This window comes from Grampus griseus (assembly GCF_964374135.1).
Source record: "Grampus griseus genome assembly, chromosome: 10".
Lineage (NCBI taxonomy): Eukaryota > Metazoa > Chordata > Mammalia > Artiodactyla > Delphinidae > Grampus > Grampus griseus.
The window spans coordinates 37,653,439-37,665,694 of NC_139004.1; the positions used below are offsets into that span (position 1 = coordinate 37,653,439).

At 44.2% G+C, this 12,256-nt stretch overlaps 1 protein-coding gene across 3 annotated transcripts in view; it reads right to left on the reverse strand.

The window, feature by feature from the left end:
* Positions 1 to 4,163, reverse strand: part of MAPK14 (mitogen-activated protein kinase 14) — a 72,334-nt gene extending 68,171 nt beyond the window's left edge. For all 3 annotated transcript variants that reach the window (XM_082662930.1, XM_082662929.1, XM_082662931.1), the window contains exon 1: positions 3,698 to 4,163. In XM_082662930.1, coding sequence (XP_082519056.1) covers positions 3,698 to 3,813 — 116 coding nt within the window. In that variant the 5' untranslated portion in view covers positions 3,814 to 4,163. The remainder of the gene's footprint in view (positions 1 to 3,697) is intronic.
* Between the last annotated feature and the right edge of the window lie 8,093 nt (positions 4,164 to 12,256).

The window sequence follows — 12,256 nt, forward strand, 5'->3', positions numbered from 1 at the left end:
TTTCTTTTACTATTTATTTTTGGCTATGTTGGGTCTTCGTTGCTGCGCACAGGCTTTCTCTAGTTGCAGTGAGTGGAGGCTACTCTTTGTTGCAGTGCGCGGGCTTCTCATTGCGGTGGCTTCTCTTGTTGTGGAACATGGGCTCTAGGTGCACGGGCTTCAGTAGTTGTAGCACGCGGGCTCCGTAGTTGTGGCTCGCGGGCTCTAGAGCGCAGGCTCAGTAGTTGTGGTGCAAGGGCTTAGTTGCTCCGTGGCATGTGGGATCTTCCTGAACCAGGGCTCGAACCCATGTCTCCTGCATTGGCAGGCGGAGTCTTAACCACTGCGCCACCAGGGAAGTCCTTCACTTATTTTTATTAGTTATTTACACACAATCTTGTTCCACAAAGCATTTAGGAAGTTGGATTTGATTTCTTAGTAAATTTTGCCATCCTTTTATCAAAAGTTTTGTTATACACTTTATATACTGATGATAAACATAAAATGCACAGCACAATGCCTGGAACATAGAACACAATCCATAAATGTAGTTATTATTTGCATCAGGCTATAAACCCTATCAGGGAATGGACTGTCTTAGTCTGTCTTGCTTAACACTCTAGCTCAAGAAACCTAGCCTGCTATCTGGTCCATAGCTGGTACTCAATAAATATTGTTTAATAAATGATTGAATATGATTTAAGAATAATTCTCAACACTCACCTATTTTATGGTACCAGTGCCCCACCTCCTGTAATCAGAGGCAAGTGTCTGGAAAACCCATATACCAGAGGAAAGGCATTTAAGTTCCTGTTTATATTTCCTTAAACTCACCACAAAGCTCCTCCCCCTCCTTCTGTCCCCAAACCACAAAATCAATGCTGTGCAACAATGTATTCTTCAAAAATCTTGCTTCATTTCCCCTCACAGACAACAAAGTTCCTTAAAATTGCAAGACTTAGTTTAGTTCCTTTTACCCCTTAAAAAGGAAAGGCATATTTGTAAAACCCTATCAATTCCCAAATTTCTAGTCTGATTCCTTGATCTTTAATTCACGGTTGGTTATCACTCAGGTTGCTACATACTTGCTTTACTATATATACTCAGTACAAATTAAAATACTGAAAATTGGCTTAATATTTAAAAAAATTTTTTTTAAGTTCCACATCAAAGTGTATCACACTTCAGAGCAATCAAATTAGGAAACTGACACAGATTATTTCAGTGACATTGCATTCCTTGAAATACTTTCAGAGATTCTTTTTTGGAACAGACTTCAGATCTAGTTCTACAAGTCACACAGGAAATTCTGTGTCATTACTTTATGGTTACAACTTCTATCTGACCTAAAACAGTATCATCAACCTGGCTACCTAATCTTTTTCACCAGACTTCAGTCCAATTTTCTAAATTATTTCAGATTCAATTTGATTTTGTTATTTCCTAAAATTAAATCTGCTCTCAAGAAAATGAAGATAGTGAAAAATAACACAGGCTCCAAAGTGGATTCTAAGAGAAGTTAAAAAAAAAGTTTTCTGCCACACCTGAAAGTTGCTAATTGAAAGAACAACTTCAAATAACTACTCTGAATGAGATAACACTTGTACATCTAAATTCTGATACTTTCAATCCAAAATCAGTTACATTTGTTTATGGTCAACTGTCACATAATATCAGTTATTTTTCTCCACCAATATGCTATAGGTTACATCTTAAATACCCTTAGCAGAACTGCCTCCATGGAAAGACACACAAGAAACTTAACAGTGGTTGTCTCTGAGGAAAGGAATAGCACAATTGGAGAACAAGAAAGGAAAGGCAACTTTTCGCTATCTTTTTATACCTTCTGAATTTTATACAATGTGAATGTATCACCTACTTTTAAAAACCTGTTTAACAAAATTACTTCCAAGTGTCAGATATTGATGGTTTCTAAAAGCCAGAAAAGTACAGTACTAAAAAAACACGGAGTTCATTTTAATGGCACTTCGATGTAAATCTGGATCTCCAGAGCTAAGGCAGAGCTATTCACACCAACGTAGGGAAACCTTGCAAGGAATTCTTTTCAAGTTCACTAAACTCCCCATAGTTGAGCTGTTCTGCTGTATCACTCCTTAAGGTTTAAACATTATTGGAAACAAAAACTCGGTACCACAAAAATTAATGTGTCAATTCAAGAATGAAAAATGGAGGTAAACTAATGAGCTATTAAAGGAGCAATGATCCAAACACATCTTCGAAAATTAGCAAATCAACAGCACACTGTAAAAATGGAAAAAAGATGTCAAGCATAGTGCCATCAGCAACATAACTCAAACAGCCTGAACCAGAAAATGCAATATGATCTGTTGCTGGACACAATTGCACAATCTCAATTACCCAGAAGATTCTATAAACCGGAAATTCATGCTGGGGCTTTAAGAAACACAGGAATTATATTTAAAGATTAACAAGTCCAAAAGCCTGGAATTTGTGGCGAAACAAGAAAATAATTTTGTAGACCTCTCTTCAAATGATGCATGCACAGGAATTACATGAATTAGCTTCAGATCAGGAGGTCTCAAATTTCGGTACATCTAAAATATAGTGTTTAAAGCCTTGAAAGTTAAGAAAAGTTTAGTGAAATATTTCAGGTCTGAACATTTTACAGTATCATTTAATTGAAAACACATTCACAGTGTGAATTAAAGCTGCAAAGTGTCTCTTCCTTCCTTTGCTATATATTCCATATCCATATCGTGTACCTCAGGCTCTAAGTGTAGATAAGTTCCCTGCAAACTCTCAAAGGGACTTTAAAAACACAGTATTTCACAAGAATTATCGCAATTAAAAAATATTCACAATACCTCCCAGCATTGTTAATAACTTTTTGATCTTGAGGGCGTGCATCGGATCTGAATCTCACTTGCTCCAAAGGAGAAAACTGTTTTGTCAAACAATACTTAAACGAGCAGTGGTATGTGACTAATCAGTGAGGCCGCCAGTTTCTCAAGCTGCAGTGTGTTTGCAGGCACTACCACCCACCCCCCACTCTGCGAAAAGGAAATACGCTTTCAACTGAATCGGAAACACACCACACTAAAGCTGGCACAGGACTCACCGAGATAAAGTCGGTATTTTAAGCTCTATGGATAGCTACTAATTCAAGTGCGAATTCAAAAAGAACGCTTCTCAAAATGGGATTTCGACAGAGGTTTGCAAAAAAGCCCGCACTGAACGCCCTTCGTCCTCAGTTTTGTTCAGATGACGGCAGTCTCCCGGTCGAGCTTTGCCCTTCTGTTTCTCCAGGCAGCTCCCCGGGCTTGTCTGCTCCGAGGGCAGGCTCCGGCGCCCAAGGTGGGCACATCTCGGGAGAGAGTCCTTCTGCTCGATGCCAGCTGGGAGACCCCCAAAGAGGGCCCTCCTGTTCCTGTCCCCAAAGCAGCAACCCCCCAAGAAGGGAATGCGCAGGGTGCGAGCCAGGGCCGGGCTCCAACACCATCACCCACCGCCCATCGTGGACCTGCGTCCTACACACAGCTGACCACCTATGTGAGTGTGCAGGGTGAGGGATGCAAGGGGTACAGGGAGAGAAGGACAGGGAGAGAAGGGGCAAGGATGCCCTCCCCCAAGGAAAATTCCTACCGCTTGGTGCATTGCTGAGCCGTGGGGGCAGGCCTGGCTCTGGGGCATAAAGGGTCACCCAGCCCACCGAGGCCCCGAGCCCGGTGACACTCACCACACGGAGCCATAGGCGCCGGAGCCCACCGGGGACAGGTTTTGGTAACGCTCGGGCACCTCCCAGATTGTCTTGTTCAGCTCCTGCCGGTAGAACGTGGGCCTCTCCTGAGACATCTTCCAGCGGTGGCCGCGGGGCGAGGAGGTGGCCCTGCGGGGCCCCGCCTGCGCCCGCACCCGCTTCCCCGACCTCGTCGCCCGGCCGGACGGGCGGGGGACCCTGCGCTGGCTGCCCGCGCAGGTGTGAGTGCCGCGAGCCAGACGACTCCCGCGCGCGCGGCCCCTGTCAGCCGCAGCGGCTGGACGCTCCTCCGCGACGGGGGTGAGCCCTGCTAAGGGCAGGGGCACGCTCAGGGGCTCAAGGCTGCGCCCGCCAGGTTCTCGCTGCACCCTCTCCAGACCAGGCCGACTCCCGGCTGCACCGCGGGACTACGGCTCCAGCTGCAGCGACCGCGGAGGTTCCAGTGGTCGCCGTTCCACAGCCTGCGAACAGGAGCCTCCCGCCGTACTCTCGCGAGAACAGCTCCGGGGCCTCCCTGCGAGCCGAGATTTTACCCAATATGGAACCTGCCCAAGGGAGGGGGTTGATGAGAGGAGAGGATGGGAGGAGCAATTCTCGCGAGAAGAGAACAACAGCTGGCCACCAGAGGTAGGAACTCCCAGGGACTGCTCTTCTTAAGGGCGCCAAGGCGGACCCGAGAAGGAGGGGATAAGCAGACAACACATGCCGCGTGCGCCCCGCCGTGGTCGGCGGGGCAAACGCCTGGCTCCCAGGTGGAAAGCGACATTGACAAACAAGGTGTCGGGAAAAGAGCCAAAAGACCTTTGAACTGCGGGTAGTCACCAGCAGCCAGCCGAGCACCTGCTCAGCAGAACCCCCAATTTCCAAGAAATACTTGCATAATAAAAAGGAAGGTTCCGGCCAGAAAGCCGTTGCAGTCCCATCTGCTCAAGGACATACACGACTTACTCTTCGGAATTCTGACGAAATCTGTCCCAAAGGTAAATATTAGCCCTGCATTAAGGTTGAGGTTTTCCACCCAAACTCTTCTAGTAGTTCTCAAACTTTTATGTGTAGAAGAATCACCTTGAGAGTTTAAAAATGCATATTCCCAGGATCCACAGTGAGTTTAGTTGGAGAGGTCCGTGATGCGCACCAAGAACGTGTATTTTTACAATACGCCCCAGGTAATTCAGATTCAGGAAAGTCCCTGGTATCTCCCTTTGAGAAGTATTTTTAAACCATTACCCTGAAGGTTTGAAACTGATTCCTACCTTGAAGAGCTTCCAGTGAAGAGGATTTTAAGAATTTTAATCATGCCTCTCAGAGTAAGAACAGTGCAGAGAGTAGTCTTCCGGCAGTGTCATATTGGGCAAGTCAATTGACATTTCTCAGACCTTAGTTCCAGTTTATGCAAAGAGAATTCCTGCCCCACATTCCCACCTGAAAGGTGAACAAGATAATAAATGTGAATGGGCAAGGTATTCTAACCCCATACCTTGCCACCACTGTTAACCTATTCCTACGCTAAAGCTTGTAACAATAGGCAGAATTGGACCCTATCTTATTCTTAGTCATTTCTTTTAGAAATAACTAGATTCAAGCCAGGACAATTCTCATCACTATCCATGATTATTCTCTTTTGTGTATGCATCCCTTGGAGTGCTCAGACTTTGCCTATCTTGTTCCAGCATCTAGCACAGTGCCTAGAACATAAAAGGTACTTCATAAATATTTGTTGAACAAATTATGAACAATGACCATGATCTCAATTTAGGAGGCGGTGCAGGATTCTCAGTTCTCCTCAAAGAAAACCGAAATAAAACCCCAAACCAGGGTCATGGGTGATTTGTGGAAAGCTTTCTTTGGATTCAATGTGACTTAGCCTGGAATGTGACTCTTGCCTACGAAGACATGTTGCTTAAAAATGTTCCAAGGGACTTCCCTGGTGACACAGGCAGGTTAATCCGCCTGCCAATGCAGGGGAGACGGGTTTGAGCCCTGGTCCGGGAAGATCCCACATGCCGCGGAGCAACTAAGCCCATGTGCCACAACTACTGGGCCCACGCTCTAAGGCCTGAGAGCCACAACTACGGAAGCCTGTGCTCCTAGAGCCATGCTCCGCAAGAAGAGCAGCCACCACAATGAGAAGCTGCACACCTAGAGCCCGTGCTCCGCATCAAAGGGTAGTCCCCACTCGCTGCAACTAGAGAAAGCCCGCGCACAGCAGCAAAGACCCAACACACCCAAAAATAAAAATAAAGAAATAAATTAATAAAAAATAAAAATGTTCCAATTCAACCTGCAGGGTAGGGAGCTTTCTAAGAAGTATCAGAGGTTGAAGGAGGAAGTGAGAGCAAAAATGCAACTGTGAAGATATGAGGGGTGGGAGTGGGGAATCAAGGTGATGAGTGCAAGGATACAAGGGAGGAAACCTGGAAGTAGGAATTCTAAGAAATTCATATATTTATCCAACAAATTGGAATGATGAAGTGAGAGTGACCAAAAGGGTAAAGATGAGCAATACATTCACTCATTCAACAAATATGTATTGAATGCATCCTAGGTACCCGGCAGTTCTGATGGAAAAGTGATTAAAAAGCAGAGAGTTGCTGCCTATGTGCAGCTTACAGTGAACAGCAGGGCAATCATTCAATTATTCAACACAAATTTATTGTGCACTTACTAGGTCTATCACATTGCTTTAGGCACCAATGATACAGCAGTTAATGAAAGAGAAAAATCCCTGCCCTTTTGGGGATGAGACAAATTACAAAAAGGGATAGGTAAAGTGAACAATATATTAGACACTAATACAGGAATCAAGCAAGTGTAAAACTGCAACTGAGCCAAGCAGGAATACAAGGCACAGTGAGAGGCAGTGATTGGTATTGAGCCTCACAAGGAGGTTAAGGGGGATTAGGGGCGGGGAGCAGAGCAGGAGACCTGGGCAGCAGTGTCCTTCAGTGGAAGAAGCCAAGCTTGTGGGGCTGAGAATTAAGGTTGGAGACCTCGGTGACCCTCTAGCCTCCAGTTTCCTCCCGCGTCTTGTCTTCCCACAGGGTCGTCGGGAGACTCAAGTGAATTACTGTACGTGAAGTGCGGGGCGCGAGGCCTGGCATCAAGGAGGCCCTCAATCAAGAGTCGTCGAGAGCGGAGGGCTGGGTGACACAGGTAACCGCGGCGCAGCTGGGCCTCTCCCCGCTCCCCACCCCGGCTGCCCAGGCTCCGCTTCCTCGCCCCGCTCTTGTCCCCCGCCCGCCAGAACGCCCGCGGGTTCGGACGCAACGGCTCGGGAACTGCCGGCGTCCGCGTCCACAGCGCCGCCCGCCTGGCCGGAGCTGCTTCCGGCTCCAGCGCCCGCCCTCCCGCCGCAGCCCGGGAACCAGGTGAGCCGAGGAAGGAGGGGAGCCGCTGCCGGAGCCGCCCGGGGCCGCGGGCTGCAGGTGGTGGCGGCGGTGCCCCGGCCCGGGCGTCGGGTGCGAAGGACCAGCCCCTCGTTACACTCGGAAGTCCCTGGGCGAGGCCCGCGGCCGTCGCCGCAGGGCTAGGCACGTCGCGGCCGCTCAGTCAGTGTTTGGGGAATGAATGAGTGACGGCCGTCCCTGGGAGCTTCTCTCTCTTACGTGTCGGCTCTACTTGTGAAAGGCCGCGTGGAACAGCAGTGAGGAGAGATGGTGTGTGCGTTTGGCAAGTTGAATCCTTCCACGCTCGTGGGTCTCAGTTGTCAGAAGCGCCAGAACTGGTCTACTCCATGAGCCTCACCTGACTCCCCCATCCGCCTCCTCCTGAGGCCTGACTGCCCAGACGCTCTTCCTCCTTTAATACTTCACTGCTTTTGTTCATCTTGTTCCTTCTGACTGAGCCCCCACTTCCACCTCTCTTGGCCCCTTTCTTTTCCTGTTAAGTTCTGTTTATGTATGTGTCCCTCTGCGAAGCCTTCTCCAACATCCCCACCCCAATAATGAGTTTCTCTCCAGCACAGCCCTTTACTAATACTCTCACCAGTTCACATTAAAGGTAGTTGTCGGTGTGTTCCCACCATCCCCAGCCACTAGACCGAGTGACTGAAAGATACTGAAAGCAATGCTCTTTGCTTGTGCCTTTTCTTTTTCCACATACATTCCCCCTTAAAAGCATAACATAAAAGCATAACAGGCAAAGGGCTGTTGTTTCTGATGGAATTACAAATATTTTTTTTGAAATTCTGGAAGTGAATTTTACCTTCCCATGATTGTAGAGCACATATGAAAGATGACCATATGAGAGGATAGTCTTGAAACTAAACTAAGGTTCAGGATCTCACATCTGTTGGGTTAATAGTCAGAAAACTGGGCTGTATTTAAATATTTTATTCTTGGCTTTTAAAGTACTTTCAACACATTATGTAAAAGAATCAATCGATGGCTGGATGGATAGGGGTAGTATGGGGGAAAGAGCTAGGTCAAAAGTACCCATGTTAACAGTATGCCCAAAACTAGCACTGAATGACTGAATAAAGATAATTAGCTATATTTACAGTGGTCTTCATATTTCATTGTGTATCAGAATCATCTGGAGGGCTTCTTAAAATAGACTGCTGCCACATCCTCAGAATTTCTGATTAATTTTGTCTTGCTAGTTGGGCCTGAGAATTTGCATTTTCAACAAGTTGCCAGATGCTGCTGATGTTGTTTGTGGGACCAAGTGTGGGCTACAGAGATTAATTTCTATTAGTTAGTAGTGAATCCAGATGTCCCAAACTATGTCACATTTGTAGAATATGAAAATAAAACCTTAAGTTGTTCAGACCATGGCCCACCCACCTAAATATTTTGTCTGATGGCAGGAAGCATCAGGGAATTGTAGGAGTCAGTAACCGAGATTCCCTCTTGTGTTGTGTCTCAGCTGAAAGGTCATTATCCCATCAGTATAGTTGGGATTACTTTCTTCGGAAATGCATCATCTTTTCCACGTTAAAGTACATTTGCCACTTGTCAGTAACAGCTTCTGATCATCATACCTTATAGGGAAGGGTCCTGCTAGTGCATAAAAACAAGCCAGTAGGGCTTCTGTGAAGTCAAGAAAGACATAATGGAACTGAAGAAATTTCAGAGATGACTACTAAAAACAAAACAATAAGGAAATTATGTGTTTTCCCTTGCTGCCTTTATCCAGTCATATGATAAGTCCTTTAAAGACAGCTTTCTACCTGCCCCTCCTAGCCATCCTGACTGTGGTCCCATGAGTTGTGACTTGATTGCCTCTCCCTTAGACTACCATGGTAGTAATGGGCTCCCACTGGTCTTTTTGCCTCAGTCTCTCCTGTCTCCAGTGCTGTCCAATAGAACTTTCTGTGATGATGGAAGTGTTTTATACCTGCCCTGTCCGGTACAGTAGCCCCTGCCACACATGGCTGTTGAGCACTTGAAATGTAGCTAGTGTGACTAAGGAGCTGAATTTTTCATTTTATTTATTTATAATCTTTAGGCCGTGCCACGCGGCATGTGGGACCTTAGTTCCCTGACCAGGGATCAAACCCGTGCCCCCTGCAGTGAAGCGTGGAGTCTTAACCACTGGACCAACAGGGAAGTCCCTCATTTAATTTTAATTTTATTTAATTTAAATAGCCACAGGTAGCCAGTGGCTACCGTACTGGGCAGCACAGCTCTAGACTATACCACTGATATGATTCATCTTCCCAAAGCACATCTCTGTGCATATTACTACTCCTTCTCGAACATTTTAAATAGCTAAAAAGTCCAGGTTCAGCCCAACATTCAAGACCCTCCAGAAGTAGGCCTCAACCTACTTTTTTGGGTTTGACACTGACTTTACTCAGGCCTATTGAATTACTTGCCTTATATTATCTCTGTAATTTTATCCTGTTCTCTTTCTGAAATACCTTATTCTCCTCCCTGCCCCCAGCTTAGCCAGAGCAGAGTTCAAACGATATCTCCCCTAGGAGGACTTCCTCATCCTTCTAGGTTGGGGTTATTAATCCCACTCTATAGGAGATCATGTGGCATTAGATGTGACATCTATTTTAGAATCAGAAAGACCAGGTTCAGATTCTGGCTCTGCTGTTTAATAGTTATATGATTCTGAGGAACCCGCTAAACTCACAAGTGAAATGAGTATAATCATTATCAGGAAAATAATACCTATCTTTTGAGATGATGTGTGTGAAGAAGCTGGCATATGGCAGGCCAGCAATAAATGTTAATTCCTGTCTTTCCCATCTCTAAAGTCTTATAGCACCATATGTTGGTATTTTTATTCTACTAAATTGTAGAGTCTTTGTCCTTTTTTTTTTTTTTTTTTTTTGTCTGAGGTTCCCTGACCAGGGATGGAACCTGTGCCCCCTGCTTTGGAAGCACAGAGTCTTAACCACAGGACTGCCAGGGAAGTCCCAAGTCTTTGTCCTTTTGTATCCTCAGAGCACCTAGCATTCAGCAAATGTTTGTGGAACACTGAATTAATCGACCACAGGTGAAATAGCATTCGTCAGTCAGAAATAAATGAAGGCCAAGAATGCATATGGTAGAAATTCACAAGATTGTGAAAATGAAAGCAGACAACCCCACCAAATCCTGGTCTAGTAGATGGTGGCCACCTCTTGAAATATAAATGATGTAGACTGAAGACAATAAAATGAAATCCTTCTTTCCATAAGTGAACTGATGAGATATAATACCTCCTAAGGGTGCGACAACAGAAAACATAAATGCTTTAGCTTTGAAAGAGAGAGAAATTCTTGGGGTATAAGCTATAATTTGTGATGGGAGGAATCTAGCCTGCAGAGATGTTTTGTTAGAGGTGTACTGTGTTTTTAAAAATATGTAAGGTAATCAACAACATTTAAAAGTCAGAAGATTTCACATAAAAATCTGGAATTATGACTTCTCTGGGAAAAGATCAGATCTGGCCATGCTGGACCCCACATGACCCATGGCAACAATTGCTGCAGTTGAGTAGCTGCAGCTACCTGTCCCAGGCCCACTGTTTCCACTATGCTTGATGTTCATATGTTGCCTGCTTCATGCCTGCTTCGTGCTACTTTCAGAAACAAAATGCTGGATTCTAGACACTGCATCTAACCCAGGATGGCAATTTTTATAATCTCAATATAATAAGCAAGTTAATTAGGGTCTTTTCAGTTGCCAGGAACAGATATATTCTAGTCATAGAAGTTTATTATAAGATTACATAGGAAAAGTAAGGAAGACTGGATCAATATTCCTATGGGTGGAGGAAAGAAAGGGAAAAATATTACTTATGTTTTAGTGTCCAGTTCTGCTTTTTTTTTCTGTAAGACACGAAGTACTGATTCTCTTAATACATTGTAAAATACCTCTTCCATCCTCTTCTGTATTCCCTAACCACACTCACTTTATTGAATTTGTGATCATTAGTTCATAAGTGTTATACAGCTCACCCCTGCTACCCAATGCTTTGAGAATAAACATACATTATATAACTATGGTCAAGTTACCTAACTTTTCCAAAACCTCAGTTTTATCACCTATAAAATGAGGATAATAGTAGTACTAGGATTGTTGTTGGAATTAAAAGAAATAACTCATGAAAAAAATCTAGTGCAATGCTTGGTATATAATAAGTGCTCTACAAATGTTGGTGTTGATAATGTTTCCGCTGCTGAAGATACAGGATAATTCTGATGGAAAACAAATGTTGCTGATACATTGAACTTGTTTGCAGCCTCACCTATACAAGAACTACTTGTGTAATCTGCATAATTTGAGTGTTTACCTATATATTTTATAACTATGCAAAATATATATATGTATACTTTTTACACATTTGTGTGGAAGAATATTAGAGTTCATGCTGTTTTTATTATTCAAAAACACAGATGATCAAGAACAGTTATACCTTCTCCCAGAGATGGATCTATATCCATCCTCATTAACTCTTTCTTCTCATTCTTTTTAAAACAACAGGATGATACTACAGATTTTTAAAGCTTAAAGTGACCTTAGAGATCATATTGTCAAACCATGTCATTTTATGGACAAGGAAACTGAAATTCACTTTCTAAGAAACTTGCCCCCAGTCATACAGCTAGTTAGAAAAACAGCCAGGGCTAGAACTCCAGAATCCTGATATCCTGTGCAGTGCTTTTTCTGCTACATCATGATGCCACTAACTGGATACTTGACCATAATTCAAGAAATACTTGTTGAGGGCCTGCTAAGCGTCAGGCATTATCCTGGGCTCTGGGGATACAGCCATGAACAAAGTCCTGCCTCTTGGATTTACATTTTAGTGTGGGAAACAGACAATGAACAAATAGACAAATATTGAATCAGGTACTGGTTAGTTCTATGAAGAAAGGAAAAGGGTAAAGGGATAATGATGGATGCTATTTTAGAGAGAAAAGGAGTTAAAAGACACTATGTTGACCCTTTAACCCTTAGCATTTTCAGTGAAAATTGGTGATTATACTTTTACCTCTTAATCTTTTCCCCTGCAACATAGCAACATAATTGAATATAAAGAAAACTAGGCTTTCTAGCTGGACACCTGGGTTCTAGTCCTGACTCTAATTATTCAAAA